General features: G+C 48.8%; 1 protein-coding gene across 1 annotated transcript in view; it reads left to right on the forward strand.

Annotated features, from left to right (window-relative positions):
• The window catches only part of XPR1 (xenotropic and polytropic retrovirus receptor 1), a 37,550-nt gene extending 26,610 nt beyond the window's left edge, over positions 1–10,940 (forward strand). Inside the window, exons 10-13 of the mRNA XM_009706899.1 lie at positions 7,538–7,704; positions 7,987–8,126; positions 8,935–9,156; positions 10,587–10,940. Of these exons, the coding sequence (XP_009705201.1) occupies positions 7,538–7,704; positions 7,987–8,126; positions 8,935–9,156; positions 10,587–10,647 (590 nt within the window). The 3' untranslated portion in view covers positions 10,648–10,940. The remainder of the gene's footprint in view (positions 1–7,537; positions 7,705–7,986; positions 8,127–8,934; positions 9,157–10,586) is intronic.
• Positions 10,941–17,190: the final 6,250 nt, after the last annotated feature.

Below are 17,190 nucleotides of genomic sequence, written 5' to 3' on the forward strand. Positions count from 1 at the left end.
TGGCAGGTAGATGTCCTGGTTTTGACTGGGGTAGAATTCATTTTCTTCCTAGTAGCTGGTACAGTGCTGTGTGTTTTGGATGTGGTATGAGAATACTGTTGATAACACACTGATGGTTTTAGTTGTGGCTAAGTAGAGTTTATGCTAAGTCAAGAACTTTTCACTTTCCCATGCTTTGCCAGTGAGGAGGTGCACAAGAAGCTGGGAGGGAGCACGGCCAGGCCAGCTGACCTCAACCAGCCCAAGGGATATTCCATACCATAGAACGGCATGGCCAGTATAGAAACTGGGGGAGTTGGGCAGGAGGGGCTGGTCACTGCTTGGGACTGGGCTGGGCATCGGTCAGTGGGGAGTGAGCAATTGTGTTGTGCATCACTTGTTTTTCTTGGGTTTTGTTCCTCTCACTCTCTCTTTGTTATCTCCCTTTTCATTACAATTATTATTGTTGTTGTTGTTATTATTAACTTTATTACAGTTATTAAACTGTTCTTATCTCAACCCACCAATCTCACCTTTTCCCGATTCTCCTCCCCATCCCACGGGGGGGTTGGGGAGAGAGGAGTGAGCAAGCGGCTGCATGGTACTTAGTTGCTGGCTGGGGTTAAACCATGACAGTGGAACAATAATTAACTGTGATCCTAAATCATTACAGCAGGAGAGGAGAACAAGGTGATGTGAGAGCTGGGACTAAAATGACTTTTACGGAAATTAGACATTGGTGCAACAGCTTATAGTAGCTCAACTGAAATGTCATTTCATTTCTGTGGAGTAGGGAGTGTGAGGCAAGGCAAAGTAAGTGGACATATAGAATTCAAGTACAAATTTTTTATTTTTTTTTTTAAAGTACAAAACTTTAAAAAAACCCCAAACATTCACGAAAGAATGAAGCAAGGAGCATTTGTGAGATCCTGTTCTCTATCTTATCCCTTGTGTGTTAGTACAAGATCTCCCATCTCTCCCTCTCTTTGGAAGAACTGTGAGCACTGTGGCAAGCCAGATCATTTGATTTAGGTGTCACAAGAGCCTTATAGAGCGCTTGGATTGACCTCTTGAGGTAAAACAAACTTTGTAATGGGATTAACTGGCTTCTTTCTTAATACTTGCAGTTTTCGTGCGGCTTGCCTTAGCACAGCATACTGACAACTCCATCAGGGTGATTATTTGGAGGCAAAAACGTGCGACGTCTGTCACATTGCTGTGAGCTAGGATGAATTTTTGTCTGAAACTCTGTCATCCCGTGCCCAGGAGGCCTTCAGTAATGAGTTGTGTTCATTAGCCAGTCTTTCTGATCCTTTCCATCAGAGCGGCAGCAGTGTCATTAGTGAAGAATTGGAGGCATTGCCATGGGCAAACATTTCCATCCTGGCCTCTGACCTCCTCCCAGCTTTGACGTGGGTCTCTGCGGCACCCTGAGCCAGCCGGGTTTCTCCACGCCGGCTTGTTAGCTCCTCTAATTGCTTAGACACCCATCCCGGTGGTGATGCTTCGGGCTGGAGGTGGGAAGGCTGAGGAGCACCGTGGCAGGGCCGTGGCAGGACCACCCTGGCCGGGGCAGAGGTGCCGGCAGGAGCTCACTCTCCAGCAGCTTGCGGTAAGTGAGCGGGGAAGGAGAGATGAGACGGCGGCCTGGGAGGGGGTGTTAGAGTGATTTTGGGGAACTGCCACCACACCCTGAATGTCAGCACAAATGAGGAATAAAATCCCCCAGGGAAATCTTTCCATTCTTTGTAGGTCTACAAATGTCAAGCGGGACATTCCTGGTGCCGGCAGCCGCGCCGTGGGGGAGAGGCAACCTCGGCACCCTGCTGCTGCTCTATGATTCATGCGTTTGCTTCTCAAGATTGTAGCTGAGAGAGAGAGGGATTTTAATAGCTGGGATTTGGAAAGTGGACTAATAGTACCGTTCGTATCACTTAATACACTTATGTGTTAAAGGTGTCTGGAGAAATGGGAACACTGATGAATAAGGTGTAAGTTAAAAAGGGTGACCTACTGATATCTCATTTCACGGGCACTTAAGAGGGGGAAGCCTGACCTTTTTTTTTAATGGAACATTTTAAGAAAAGCAACTGACTACATCATGAGCGATTTTCCTCTCAAATGTATGCAGGTCTGGAACTCTCTGGTGCTGCAGAAATCTAGGAGATGCAATCATCTGACAATATTTTTTTAGTTTTCTTTTGGTTGCTATTCTATTTTGAAGGAATCTGCTTTTGGATCTCAAAGCACTATAGAGGTAGCAGATGACGTTGTGTCCCGATCCCTAAATTGTCCAACAAAGGCCCTGATGACAATGCTGTTTATTTCTGATTGTGAGCCCAGATATTCTTATTAGTGAGACTGCTGGCACATGCTGAGATGGGAAACGCCATCCTTCTCAAGGTGGCAGTTAAACATCCCCCAAGAACACTTCTCAAATGCTAGAGGAGCCACCAAAAGAACCACCAGATCAAATCTCAGTCATGACTGATATGCTTCCTCTTGTTTGCAATTAAATCACACTCTTCTGTTTGTGAGATAGAAGCAATGAGATTGTGTCTAATTTCGAGACGTTGCAGCAGTCATATCATCCTACAAACCCAATGCGAACCTGCAGAGTATTTTTAGTCAAAACACGATTTGGGGATTTCCCTGCTCTACAAATGTAAAATCTAACTAGAAGAAGAAACAAGATGTAGCCTCCTGACAGTTCTTCACTGCGCTATATCTTGCTGCTTTGCTTTAAATTGTGCCCGGAGGCTATAGCAGAGGTTTGCAGAATCTATAAGAAACAAGATGTATCCTCCTGACAGTTCTTCACTGCGCTGTATCTTGCTACTTTGCTTTAAATTGTGCCTGGAGGCTATAGCAGAGGTTTGCAGAATCTAACGGGAAGGTTGTTCATATGAAATGGTTGATATTTGACAAAGCCCATCAGCGCACGATGGCGAATCCTTCGTGTGCTCCTCCGGGTTGTTTGCCTTTTTACTGCGTTAAGTCCGCTGTCGTGTCGTGGCTTTGCCATTGATCAGTGTTAAATAGCGGTACGTGCTGGCTGGGCAGAAAGGCAACGCTGCTGCTGTTCCCTCGTTAAGATGTATAATTACTGAGGGAGCGGTAATAGTGCACTTCAAGCAGTAAGGTGTTAGACAAATGCTTTGGGATGTCATTCTGATGGCAGTTCTTATGTAGATAAGTCACTTCTGGCTGTCACCCCCCTCTCCCGTTGTGTGCTGGGATGGAGTTAATGGGTCCACGTCATCCCCAGGCTATCCGGGTGGCAGAAAGGGTGTGCTCAGTACTCGAGTGTCTGTGCTTGGCTAGCACGCTGTAAAAAGGTGTATTTTTGTTTTGGTTCTGCTTAAACCTGTGACTGAAAGGCTGGTCACCAAAGGAGACTGAATTTGATATGCCTTGACCAAGAGGTTTTTAATTGATGCTGGAGGCAGAACTGCTCTGGCTGGGTCAGTTTTGTCTGATGTAGCAGGGCTTTACCTGCCTGTGTTTCCCGATAACCTCAGGCTTCTTACAGCTTTTATCACAGCTTTCGGCATCAGCAGAAACCCCAGCCAGCTGCAGTGGCTGACACACCAGGAGTGCTTATCGAGGGCCATTGTGCTCTTATCCAGACCTTCAATAATACATGACATTGATTTTTTTTTTTTTTTTTTCCTGTGTTGAATAGTATATAGTGTTTACATTCCCCAGAATAATTCAGCAGGGTAAACAGATAGTATTCTTTGGAAGTAAAGTCAATATTAACAGCGTTCAGGATAGTATTTACTGTCTATCTTTGATGGAAAGCAACCTTTCTCTCTCCTGCGTTTAGAAGGGGCTGCAGTTTCTGCCGAGTGGTATTCTTTCAGGATGCTAGTCAGATACTCTGTCCCCTGGAGCTGGTTTGGGGATCCAAGATATTGTCCATCAGCAATTTTTGCAGCCGTAAATTCTGCTGCTGCAAGTGCCTTTGGCTGTTTTCTGGGACTGTGGCCATTCACAGCTTCAGTTCAAAGGTGGAAGCCTTCCATTATTTATCTAGTTGACCTTCTGGAGCAATTTGTAGGTGTATTTGTGCAGAGCATCTACAGGAATTGACTTTTATAGAGTAAACTGAGCATGCTAATGGAAATTCTGTGGTGAAAGTTGCCAAACGGCTCCTGTGGTACGCTGCTTCCCATAGGCTTTGCGGCAAGCGGAGATAGCAGGGCGCTGCGAATTCGAATAGCCTCCGACGTAGCTGAACACCTCCAGGTTGCAGTTACGGTAATGTGAACGCGTATTGAAATCTGTCCATCAGCAGGGCGGGTAAAACTGCACCTGCAACTTGGTACACAGAGGTTTTGTGCTGGTTGTCTTTTGTCCTGCACATGCTGTTTTGAATTGCTGTAGTTTAGGAAGTTGGTATGTGGTGATGCCCTTCGGAGCATCGAGTAGAAAGGTTTGTCGTGCACCTCTTGCTGGGTGGACTGGCAGTTGTGCTGCCGAAGGGTTGCTGCAGTCTGTGGGATGTCAAAGACTTGGTCTTTTTTTCCCTCTTGGAGAGGTTGAGATCTTCTAGGTGTCCAGAGTGATCTACTCATACTGAGACTATCCCTCTCTAATGGTTTTTGGTGGTTTCTTAGCACATCATTAAACAAAGGAAAAACACAGGATGAAACAGTTCCTGCCTAAATACACCCTGACATCATCATAGTTATGCATGGCTATGTATTGCTCCTGAAAAACTGACAGGCCGGGAGTAGATGGAGCCGCTGGGCAGAATATGAATGCCTTGATTTTCTAGCCCCCTGAGCAGCAGTGGGGATGGCGACTAGGACCAGCCAGTGGAGACTGAGATATAATTGCTTGCCTAGAGCAGTAACATATTTCTGTACACCAGCTGAATACCAATGAGGACAGAAGGAAGGAAGGTATCAAACGGAATTGCAGGCAAGGAGGAAAAGGAGGGTAAGTGATTAAAGGAGAGGACTCGAAGGCCAAGGATGAAGGCAATAGGCTGGTTCTGATTAGTGATTTGGGTTTTTAATGACTTTAGTCAGGAGCTGAATGCGTTGCAGAGCCGGGGTCGGTGCGAAAGCGAGCAGGAGCAAGGGGCAAGCAGCGTGACCCCAGGTGCCACTGAAAAGTCTGCTGCAAAGATAGGGGCGGGGAAAGGGAGCTGAGACCAGGATAACTGAGGTTAATGCCACAAGATCTCTTACTTAGTCCTTTTTCTTCCCGGTACTCCTCTTTTCCATAATTGCATGCAATAACCTTTAAGGCAATTTAGGTTTTAAGCAGCATGAACCTTCCAAATCACCTTCCTATGTAATTACCAACTTAGGATACAGTTTTGTCAGCCCATTACGTAGTTTGAGATGATGGTCAGGGGCCAGACTGTCCCCTCCGTGATGGGAGACCTCCAAAGGAGCGCCCAGCAGTGCCACTTTGCTGCCCTTCAGCCCTGCACCCACAGGGCACGGCTCGTTGCCAGGGATGTGGCCGAGGCACGGCAATGGATGGTACTCTCTGCCCTGCCTGCTCCATGCAGATGTGGGGTAAGACTCGGTTTATTTGAATTCTATCCTTAAGGAAAAAAAGAAAACCCACACCAAAACAAATCAGCATGAACTAACCTTCAAGCCTAAGCTACCGATAGGAAGCATGCAGCCTCGCAGGGTAGTCTGGAGCATTTTTAGATGCTTTGAAAACACTTAACCCCTTAATTGCCTCGGATTTATTGTTTAGGATCTAGTAGTGGGAACTAAACGTGGAGATCTGATGAGCTAAAAATAATGTTGGAAAGAACAGACTTAGTGTCTCTGAGTCACTGAATGTCAGCATCTGCCTTTTCTTCCTGAAATAATGTAGTGGAGGCTTTCGAGGAGCTGATGGGGGAGAATGAAACCTTGCAGTCCTAATTGCTAGGCTCCAAAAACATCACCTGTATCCTCTTCTGTGGATGGCTGCACTTTAAAAATGGATGGGAGAAGTGGTTTCAAAGCAGCAGCGTTAAGGTACCCGGACGTCAGAGCCCGTATTCTGCAGGACTTCTGTGCCTGCTCCCGAGTGACGTCATGGCTCTCTGCGGCAACAACGGCGGGTGATGCGATGCTAGAGCTGTCCCTGGGTAAAGCTGAGCCTTGGGAGGATGTGGGTTACTGCTCAAAGGTTTCTGACCTTGCACAAAAGCAGAGAAGCTAGTCAAACCCGAGAGCTGCGCTGGATCCCGTGTCCTTTTCCGCCGCCGCTGTGGAGCTTCAGTGCAGGGAGGCTTTGCTGCATAAATGGCTTTAATGGGTTTGCTTTAGGGGGTGTGTTTTGAAAGGAGAATGAGCCTGTGTATTTGACCTATATCCTGCACATCGTGTCCAGGAAGCCTGAAAAGCATAATGGGAGGAATGTACGCTTACACGATGCCTCTCATTTTCACCTCCATTAATTTTATTGGAATGCTGCGTTGCATTTATATCGTAATTGTTAGAAACAAAAAGGGAAGGAGACAGCAAATTGCCCTGTTGCTCCCTCTGTGATCAGCTTTGGGGATTCTGTTTGTTTTAAAGCCACATGTACGGCAAGCGGTGCTGTCACGTAGCGTGGCATTGGGTTTGGACTGAAAACATTACGGCTTTTTTGTACTGGAAGTGTTATTGGCTTTGTTAGAAAGAATCGGTGAATAAGCAATTGCAGCGATTGCACCGAAGGGAGGAAAGACTTCTGGTAGCAGCGAGATGCAAAGTGCCTCAGCCTTGCAAAGTGTTATAACGTGGTTTATTTTTATGAACTTTATGACCCAGAAATGCTAATTAAAAGCAAACAGAATTATCAGAGCTGTTTGTTTTCACCCAGCCAACTGATGTAGTGAAATTTAGCTGGATTGAGAGCAGCGTAACCTTTTCAGGGGGGGAATGGGAAACAACTTAGTTGCAAAAACATATCCAGAGGTGAGCAGATGTTGGACCCACAGCCCCGTGTTTATACAGAGGAGCTCTATACGGGCATTTAAAATGCCATACAGAGCCTTCCTCAGGATTTATGCGTACATGTTGATGTATTGCCGCCTTTTGCTTATTTTCCCCTGCCAGCACAGCCTCCGAAATGGCTAGTGAAAATCCCTGTACTCCCCATCCTCTTTCAGGCTTTTAGTGCGCTAACTCAGAGTTGTTTATATTTATGCAAACTAAAATGTTTTCTTCCAAAACCCTCCTAACTGAGGAACTGCCTCATTGTTTTGTAATTCGAACAAGCCTGTGTCCTTTGTGAAATATGGCCTTCAGCTTCCACCTGCTGTTCAGAGGCAGAATGGCAGGTCGACCACAAGTTTCAAGAAAATAAAAATATCGCCGCAAATTTCAATCCCAAGTGCAAAACGTTGAACGAGGTGAAAGTGGAATTTAAATGACAGTATAAAGCTGGTCCTGGTAAGGCTTTTGGTTTGGTTCAGTTTAGCTAGCCTAATTTTCCCAGAACTTGAATAAAAGGGGTGTTATTTCCACTAATTAAATCAGACAATTTATAGCTGTTGTAAGAAGCAATCTGCTTTAAGTTGTACAGAAGTATGCTGTTTTCTCTTTTCCAGCTAAAAACCACAGTGACACCCAAGTGTTCTTCTACCTGTGGATTATCTTCTATTTCATCAGCTCTTGCTATACCCTCATTTGGGACCTGAAGATGGACTGGGGTCTCTTTGACAAAAATGCTGGTGAAAATACCTTTCTTCGAGAAGGAATTGTCTACCCACAGAAAGTGCGTATACCACCTGCTCTTACATTAGGAAAGGCTTTTAGTGTTTTAACAAAACTTGCTGAGTTTAGAGCATGTTGCAGTCAGCCACTGGTGCTTCTAAATGCTATGGGCTGGGATTTTCTAGCAGTAGAGTTCTTTTTTTTTCAAAGAGATCGTTTCATACTGTTGACTTTTCTAGTGGTTGAGCAGCAAATTCTGTATCTTCCTGAAGGCCTGAAGAGGTCTGTCTTCTCTGCAGAACATGTACGATGAGTTGTCCTGTTTGTCTGTCTTGTTCTTCAGGCATACTACTATTGTGCCATTGTAGAAGATGTGATCCTGCGTTTTGCATGGACCATCCAGATCTCCCTCACTTCCATGCAAATCTTTCCGTACGCTGGGGACATCATTTCTACTGTATTTGCCCCACTTGAGGTATTCCGGTAAGGCTGCTTGACTGAACAGTTCATTTCTCTTTTATGTTTTTATTACTTGTATCACGTCAGCATGGTGGGAAGTGCCTGGCTCCTTGGACATGGAAGGTACCGGTCCTTGAAATGCAAGACTAGGTCTAACAGGAACATTTAATCCGAACAGGGTGCTGAGTGAAGAAAGCTGTAGAGGGCTCTGCCGCAATGTGGGGCTGGGTCTTTCATGCTGCGTTTGCAGTTTCTTCTGAACCTAGACCTAATCTTGAGGGTTTGGGGTTCTTTTTTTACTAATTTTCTCCTTAAAATTACCTTGTTGAAATTTCCAGTTAATTCTCAGGTTTGCAATTTTCAAATCTCTGCTTCTTTTCCAAACACTAATTTGGATTCTGCATCATCGTTTTGGATCTTGCAAGGTTCTGGGGCTCTTTACACACTTGTACTCTAGCTGGAAGCCCACCCCTACGGCTTCCCAAGATGAGTAAAAGAACTTGAAGCTGAACCTCACCCATGTAGATGGTGGAGGTTGCCTTTGGCTTGTAATGCCTGGTGCCTCCATGCTGTCCAGACTAGGACTGTCATCGTTAGGACAACGAATGAGCCTGACGGATCTGTTGCTCTCCAGAGAGCTGGGAAAATGTTGTAGCAGGTGCTGCTGTTAGTCACTGGCTGTTTCTCCATACTCCCAGCACGTTCCCAAAGGTGCTTTGATCAGTGAGAAGAGTCAGTGGTATCCAGGTGCATGGACCAGTGCTTCGCCAAACACGGGCAATGCCTGTACAAGCAGAACAGAATGGGTGATTTTCACTTTTTCTCCATCCAGGCGGTTTGTGTGGAATTTCTTCCGTCTGGAGAATGAGCACCTGAACAACTGTGGTGAGTTCCGTGCCGTGAGGGACATCTCTGTGGCTCCGCTCAACGCCGATGACCTGACGCTCTTGGATCAGATGATGGACCAGGAAGATGGTGTACGAAACCGCCGCAAGAACAAACAGTGGAAGCGCAGCCAGAGCGTCTCCTTGCGCAGACCTCGTCTTGCTTCACAGTATGTTTTGCCTCTCCTCTAGCACAACAAACCTAATCATGCGTTGGAGCTGTTGGTAACGCATGCTGGCCATTTATGGGCTGGGTAATCATGTGAAGATCTCGGCCAAAATAGTCATTCAAAGGGAGGGCAGGTCCAATTAGTAAACAAATGTGCCTCTGCTGGAGGGTTGATCCATCCTTTACATCATCCTGGGGTTCTGGTAAACCACTGGGAAAGGGAGTTCCCTTTTCAAGACTTTCCTACTGCAAAAATAGTCTGTAACAGTTGCCAGAGGTTGTAAATGCAAAGCTGGAAGAGAGATTCTCTTCAGCCGGCTGTTTCCAAGCTTCAGACCACCCCATGATTTCAGTTACCATTTGGTTAAAGTTTCATATGCGAGATCTCAGACTCTTTCCTCTCTCAAACCTAAACCCATGCATTTTTTTTTCTTTCCGCCTATCATTCTTCCACCCTAAACGTTTCCCCAGCTTGCACCCCAGCCCCTGAACCTGTTGACTGCATATCTTCACCACAACGCCTGTGCTCCGAGCATCGCAGGGTGCTGCCGTGTCCAGGCATCACTTCTGCCTCAGCTGCAGAGCCCTGCCCTTTGGCCAGGGGACAAGCTCGGGCTCCCCGGGGATGCCGAAGCACAGCGTGTCAGGAGCGTTGTGCAATCCCTACAGCACATCCCCCTGTTGCATCGCTGCATGGGGGGGCTGGATGGGAGGAGGAGGAGGCGGCCGTGGCTGTCACGCAAAGGGTGTGCTCTGGCCGGAGCCGCAGCCCTTGGGCCATGCTTGTTTCATATCCGTGTTGGCTCAAGAGTACAGGGATGTGACCAATACCAACAGTCTTCGTGCAGCTGCTGGAGCCTGAAAAACTTTATGCGGAGAGGATGTGGGCCAAAGCCTGGTCGAAATCCCTACAGCCACATCCCTTTCCCCCTCGGACGTGCAGCGAACCAAGATGTGTCAAGCATATTCCACAAGAAGCTGCTGTACCTCTGTGCAGCCCGGTGACAGAGCAGGAACAGTCCTTTGGATTTTTACAGTGCCTACTGCAACGTTTTCAGGGAATTTTGTGTGGAGGGGTGGATGGATGCACGCATGGCACCCAGCAGCGGTCCCTGGCTGTTGGTCGGCGCAGCCCGGCAGAGAGCACTGTCCCTGCGCCCACGGTGGGCAGTGCCACCGGGGAAAGATGCTGAGGGACAGCTGGGACATATTTATAAGGCTCTGCTATTCCCAGTGAGAGTGGGAGAGTGTGAAACAGTTCCAGTAGCCTGCTTATTCCCTCTCTGCATAAGAAAGACTTTTTCCTCTGCCCCCTCCCCGCCCTTTTTTCCCCCCCAAGTTCACTGCGGTTTTAGTGTCTGCCTGTAGTAATGGGAACTTCTTCTCCCCAGTGAGTGTTTTCTTTTTTTTGTTTTGTTTTTTTTTTTCCAGGTCCAAGGCTTGTGACACTAAGGTATTGATAGAGGACCTAGCGAATGAAGTGAACACATGAGATGGCCACGGTCTCTTATTCCGCATCGTTTGTTTTCTCGTTCTGTTCCCCTCTTCCCCAAGTAACCCGATCTCTGGTACAGTTCCAGCTGAAAACAGGAGAAGACACTGAACACGTTTTCCGAGCTCTTCCAGACCAGATCCTATGGACTCCAACAAGCTCACTGTGTTTCGTTTCTTTTCTTCTGGGTTAATTTTAATGTTCTATTTTAAAAAAAAAAAAAAAACCACACACACAAAAAAATAAAATATTTTACTTTGTTTTGCCAATAAAGAGGACAGTTCAGGAAAGAAGGATTGTTTACAGTCTCAACAAGGACATGCAAACCTGTCTGGATAACGAAGCATCATAGGGACTCCCTCATGGGACAGTGCCGAGAGCACACTCGGTTTCTGCTTGGCCCGGTTTTGACTGGTTGAAACCGGACTTAAGTTTTTAAATCTGATTTTTTTCATTTTGGTTTTTGTTTTGTTTTTTTTTTCTTCATATCCAGCGCTGAGGCACTGGCTGCACTTGCAGGGAAAGTGCACTTAGAGCAGTACCTTCATTCATGAAGCTACTTTTTAATTTGATGTAACTTTTCTTATAATTTTTTGGAAATATGATGTATCTGTTGCATATAGTTTTCACATTATTTATGAAACTTAACAACCATATGAGAGTGATTTTGAGTCCTGTGCAATGAAGGTTGTAATGGTAAAACAAAGCCGGGAATGTAGATCTAGATCTCCGGGGTTGTGGGGTTATGCCCTGCAAATACCCCTCGCGTGAGATGACTTGCACCTGTGTTTACCTTTTCTCTCTCTCTCTCTTTCTTTTCAATTTTATTTTATTTTAAACCAAAGTTTCTCTTTCTGATTTTTTTAAGTTGCTGCTACTGCTTCTGGGCATGTCTCTTGTGCCGGTTCAATGCCAACTTTCCGTGCAGCTGTGTGAAAGTAGTGCAGATGATCCTAAAGCCCTTTCGAAAGGAGAGTTGGGTCCTACCAACAGTGCAAAAAGCTAGGCGAACAAAGGCTTCAGAACTTCATTCTCCAGATCAAAAAGCATTTTTCAAAGCCTTAATAATCCTTAGATGGCATGAGGGCATCCCATACCGAGCAGGGAGCTTTTTCTGGTGTTCTCCTGCAAGCCCAGCGTAGCAAAAGTGGGACAAGGCAAGGAGGTGATGGTTCCCGTGGGCTGGGAGGGGAGAGGTTTAGCAGGCTGGGGTTCAGGAGCGGTGATGTGTTAGAGAGGTGCCGGAGAGTGTGGAAAGGACTGTGTTGTGCCCACCTGACAGGGAAGGTGAAATTGGAAGCAGATCTTTTTGTGGCTTCTGGTTTGGCAGAAAGGCTCTGTCGGGCGCTATCCCGGTATGCTGCCCTGTGCCTTGGCTGTTACTCCTGCCCCTTGCCTCGTCTCGCTAACCCGGGTTGGGAAGTGCAATACCGTTAAGCAGACCTGGGTAGAGGGCAGCCGTATTGCCCAGCAAATTATGTTGGAAGAGCGATGCTAACTCGATGGTCTCAGTGGTCTTTCCTCTGGTAGGAAAGGAAACACGGGGACCCACAGAGTCCCACTGTCCTGCCCTGAGCACGACGTGCGCTCCCTCGCAGCAGTACCGGTGGGCGAGGGGAGCCGGAGCTGAACCTCGCAGCCAGGATTGCTGTCGCTGGGTCGGGTTGGCACGGCCGAGATCCCCGGGGCTGCCGCCTTCCCCTCTGCCCTGGCGCCCAGCAAGGGAAGGCTGAAACTCCTGGTATCTGATGTCTGCCCTTTGACTTGCCTCTAGTTTGGGCAATGGAGTTGCAGGAATCTCTGCTCAGTTGCTGTTTGGTAGTTATTTTTTTTTAATTAGCTAATAGCATGGTTTCTCACACAACCGGTACATTGCGTTTTCTGAGTTTGCCTGCTGTGCCTCTTGCCCAGAGGAACTGAAGAAGGAAACTTTCATTTAATTGGAAATAGATTAAAATTCAGTGGTGGAGAACTTGTGCCCCATGCCAGGTGAAGAGCAACACTGCAGACCTATAACTACCTACCCTTCTGTGATGTGCTCTCAGCTTACAAAGAAACTCTGATGGACCTGCCGGGAGATGCCTCTGCTCCGTCAGCGGTGTGCGTGATGGTGTAGCTGATGTGTCTGTTGTGGTGCTCCTCCTCGCATCTCCGACCGCATCGGTCTGCCCCAGCGAGAGGGCAGCCGGACTAGCCGGGGTTGGGCTGTTCATCTTTTGGGTGCCCAGGAGCCTATTTCCCCATATTTAACCCCCTTAGGTCCCTTGTTCATACATAAAATGGAGGGTTCCTGTTCATATGGAAGTGGAGTCTGAGATATAAAGCCCCTTAAAATATTTCCTTTTCCTAATTCGCATTGCAGCGGTTGTTGCCGTATCCAAACCTTGCCGTCGGTGTTTCCAGCGGGGAGTGGTGGGGGATGAGTGAAGCCATACCTACCTTGGGGTGTTTTAGAGGAGGGCAGCCACACCGGGGAGGGGGAAATCCAAGATAAACCAGTGGTGTTCCTTAAGCAAGTGGTTCTTTTCATAAAGAAACAGAGCTTTACTGGTAATTCTTCCTTTCAGAGGGAAGGAAGAATACGGAGAGAGATTTTGAAGTGATGCCAGTCCCCTGGGAGCACTCTGCCTTCCTCAGCTGGGCTGGGGAGCACTGCGCTGCTGCTGCACCCACCGACCGTCCGCTTCCCAACCTGCTGGGCAGGAGGGTCAGGTTGCAAGTAATTAAATTCTTATTTCTGTAGTTTACCCAAATCCTTATGGGAAGCAAGAATTCAGGCTGTCCCTCTGCTCTGTTCCCTGCTCTGCACTTTCCCTTCCCTTTTTCTCTGTCTTTGCTGGCAGGAGAAACAAGAAAAAAAAAAAGGGAGGTGGTGTGCTACAGCTGAAAGAAAACATCATCCCGTTTGGCAGTGAAGATGCTCTCTCGGGGTTGGGGGAAGCAGCCCGAATCCCCAGAGGCATGGCTTTTAAAGGCTCCTGGCTCCCCAGCACTGCGTCTGCCTGTTCCCTCCCTCCCTCTCTCCCAGAGATTGCTGAGAAATCAGGCAGATTCCTCCCGGGAGCGTAGCACTGAAACTGGGATGGCTCCGTATCTACGAGACCATCTGGCCGATAAAGGGAGACCCAACGAAGCAGAGCAGGTGGTGAGAGGAAAATAGTCCCGTCGCTCCTTGTGAGCAACGAGGGGAACGGGGAGAGGCCCGGGGTGGCTTCGTTTTGTGAGTGGATCCTTGGAGGGAGAGCCGCAAGGTGACAATCCAGAAGTATGGAGAGCAGAGTTAAAAGGAGCTGTTTGGGTTTTTTTTTTTTTAATCCAGCACTTTAGTTGTTGGGACGTAGCTGGCTGGAAAGTGAGAGACAGGTCTGTGCTCTGGCCGCCGCGGAGCAGGGCTGGCTTTCGGGTGTGGAAGTCTCCTTCTCCTTGCGATTCGGTGCAGAGGTTGCCAGAGGTTGTGGTTGCGTGCGGCCCCGAGGATGGTGTGGAAGCTGCTTCTGTCCAGCTGAAACCCTTGCAGATGGTCCTGTCTGAGGGCAGGAGATGCCACGGTGTGGCCAGTGACTTTTGGAGATTCCCTTTGAATTCATTTCTCCATACTGATTCCCTGTGCTTTCCATCCTTCCTGCTCTTCCAGGGATTATTTTTTTTTTTTTGACTTGCAGCATCCAGAGTTTATTTGCTAGCTGGAGAGTTCCCCGCGTGCCGTTGGGACTGGGTCACCCAACAGGGCAGGTCCGGGTGCTTGGGGAAGGTCCATGCCGTGTGCTGTGGGTGCACACCCCTGCGGGGGCAGCGGGGCAGGTTTGGGCTTTACGGACCCAGCGAGGGGAACCGGTGCTGTCCCACCAGGTCTTAAAAGAAATGGATTTGCAGCCCCCGTGGCTGCAGCCTGTACGTATCAAATAAGCTCCTACCTCTCAAATCCAAGCCCGTTCCCAAAGTCAGCAGTTGCTCATCCCTTTCCCTGCCCCGCTCCCGGCCCTCCTTGTTCTGTCGGTGTCTTTGCCGTTTGTCCGAAGGCGATGATGCGCGGGGGCATGACTGGCAGCAGCCTTCAGGGTGAAAATCTTGAGGGGTGGGGACATGGAAAAGTCTCTTGTGAAGGAGGGTTGGATCCTGCTCCTCTTCCTTCCCAAATAACTTCTCATGTCGCTTGTTCTGCCTCCTCGCCTGTGCTCAGCCGCTGCAGCCGTGTGGGAGGCAGGGAGGGAAAGCACGGTCCTGCTTCAGGAGATAACAATCCCTGGGGATTTTCTTGTGGATCTGCCAAGGAGCAAGGGAGACGGCACAAAGTCTTGGAGCTTTGCCTGTGTTTTGAACAGCTGAGTGAATTTGGCCTTATCCTGCGAGGATGCTGCTGCATGCTGCTCGCCGTGACTCGGTGTGTGCCCCAGGCTTTTGGAGGGGGGGAGTTGTGGCCCCGGTGCTGCGACGTGCCCTGGGACCGGGACGTGGCTTGGCTCCCGTTGGGAACACAAAAGCCACTTTGCTCACACGCTGCATCCCGGCCTCGTGTCCTCCCTCCTCTCCTCCACTGTTCGGCTTTGCACTCGCAGGGGGAAGATGATCTTCTGCCTTAAGCATATTTTTTTGTTATTATTATTTGCATTTTTATTGCAGAAGGGAATGCGATTTTGTCTCCTTGGAAAAGAGGGGCTGGGGCTCCTGGGAAAAGAGTGGAAAATCCCTACGTTAACTCTGTAGCAGTCATGGTTGGGCTTGGTGACAGTCACCTCATCAAACCTTGCCTCCTTGACGTGACACCATCCCAAATACCGCACCTTGGGACGAGCTGTCGAGCCGCCACCGCCGTGGGGTTGAACTGGTGTATCGGCATCCCTCGGGGGCTTCGGTCCCTGCTCGTGGCATCCTAGTTGCAAGAGAACTGCAGGTTTTGGGGGGAGGAGAGGCAAGGGATGGCAATATTGGGTGTACCCAGATGCTGATACCCCAGCCCTGTTCCCGGCAGGAGTCGGAGGCTGCTCTGGCCCCGGCACAGCCGTGCCACGGTGGGCGAGAGGCACCGACCCTGCCTGGGGAGATGCCCCATGACCTGCCAGTCCCTCACGCTCTAGAAACCAAATTCCAAACTCTTTACTCCAGAGGAGAAATTGGGCAGCCTGGTAGAACTTGTGATGACCTCTCCGTCCCATAGGTCCTCCTGGCGAAGGATCGGCATTTGGAAGGGGCTCCGGGGTGGAAATACCAAAGTTCCCCCCGGGTCCCGCTGCCGCCTTCCTCTCCCCGTCCCCGCTGTGTTGGTCTAAATGATCTTTCTATGAAGCCCTGTAGATGTCAAAAGTAATTATGGAGTGTGATTAGTCCTCTGTGGGTGCTTGCTTTCTTTCTTTCCTCCTCCTTTCTCTTTCGCTATCCCCTTCTCCACTCTTCTTTTTTGGCTAAGTGGAAAAGGTGAGGACAAAGAATTGCCGCTTGCTTGGACTCATGATGTATCTGTGACTGCGCTATTAGCTGTCTCCTCTTTCCTCCCCAAATGGATATAATTTTTGAAGTGTGGAATACCCTTCTTGATAAGTAGGTTTTAAAAAAAGAAAAAAAAAAAGAAAAAAAATAATGCACAATGTGATACTGTTTCATAGTTTCTAGGTGGTTGTATAAAGCAAAGTTACTGTGATTGTGTTTTTCAAAGGAAAAAGTGATTGGTTACGAAATCTGTCCTTTTTTTCATTATTACAAGCTCTTTGTTTTCCAATGATCTGATGGCTCTTTTATCCCCCTCTGTGTGTCTGTCTTCCCACGTCCCACCCCTGGTGCTGCATCCACCCACGAAGCATTTCCTCCCACCGCTCTATAAAGGCGCTGCTCTCGCACCCTTGGGAGCCGCCGTGGGCTCTCACCGGTGACCGAAGGTGGGGGACGTTTGTGTCCCGGGAGGAGGGGGAAGGTGCTTGGAGGAGGGAGATGTTTGAGAAGGGGTTGGAGGTGGGCATGGAGGGGTTCCCAGGAAGGAAGCTCAAACCCAACAGGCCAAGGGGGGTGATGCTGGAGGCCCTTGGTCCTTCTTGGGAGCCTTTGGTTGCTTCTCTCCCCCTTGTCTCTGGTCCAAGGTGTTCTCCTGCCTGCACAGTGGGTGACCAGAGGCTGAGCAGCCCAACTCTGGGTTGTCTGGGGTCTGTGCTTTCATTTCCCTCTCTTAAATCTCTTCATCATCTCTTGCAATCAATCTTCCTCCAGAAGAGAGCCCGGTGCCTTGAAATCACTCTAAGCCTGTTGCTGCTCCCACCAGCCGCTTCCCGGAGGTTTAATCCTGGCCGAGTTTCTCTGCCTATGCTGCCGGGCTGGTGGCCTGGTGGCAGGAGCCCGGCTGCCCTCGCTTTGGGACCTCACGGGGGTGGCTTGTCCCCAGCTTGATGGGGACAACATCTCCCAGGCGCGTTTCACCTCCCCAGCCCTGGCAGAGGAGCCGAGATCCCTCACCGGGACGATGCGGAGGTAAGGATGGGTCCTGGCATCGCAGGGGAGGTCGGACCCCGAGGCTGGGGTACAGGGCAAGGGGAGGGCTCTCTACCCTGGGCTCTTCCA

Source organism: Cariama cristata, unplaced genomic scaffold (assembly GCF_000690535.1).
Source record: "Cariama cristata isolate BGI_N322 unplaced genomic scaffold, ASM69053v1 scaffold16840, whole genome shotgun sequence".
NCBI lineage: Eukaryota > Metazoa > Chordata > Aves > Cariamiformes > Cariamidae > Cariama > Cariama cristata.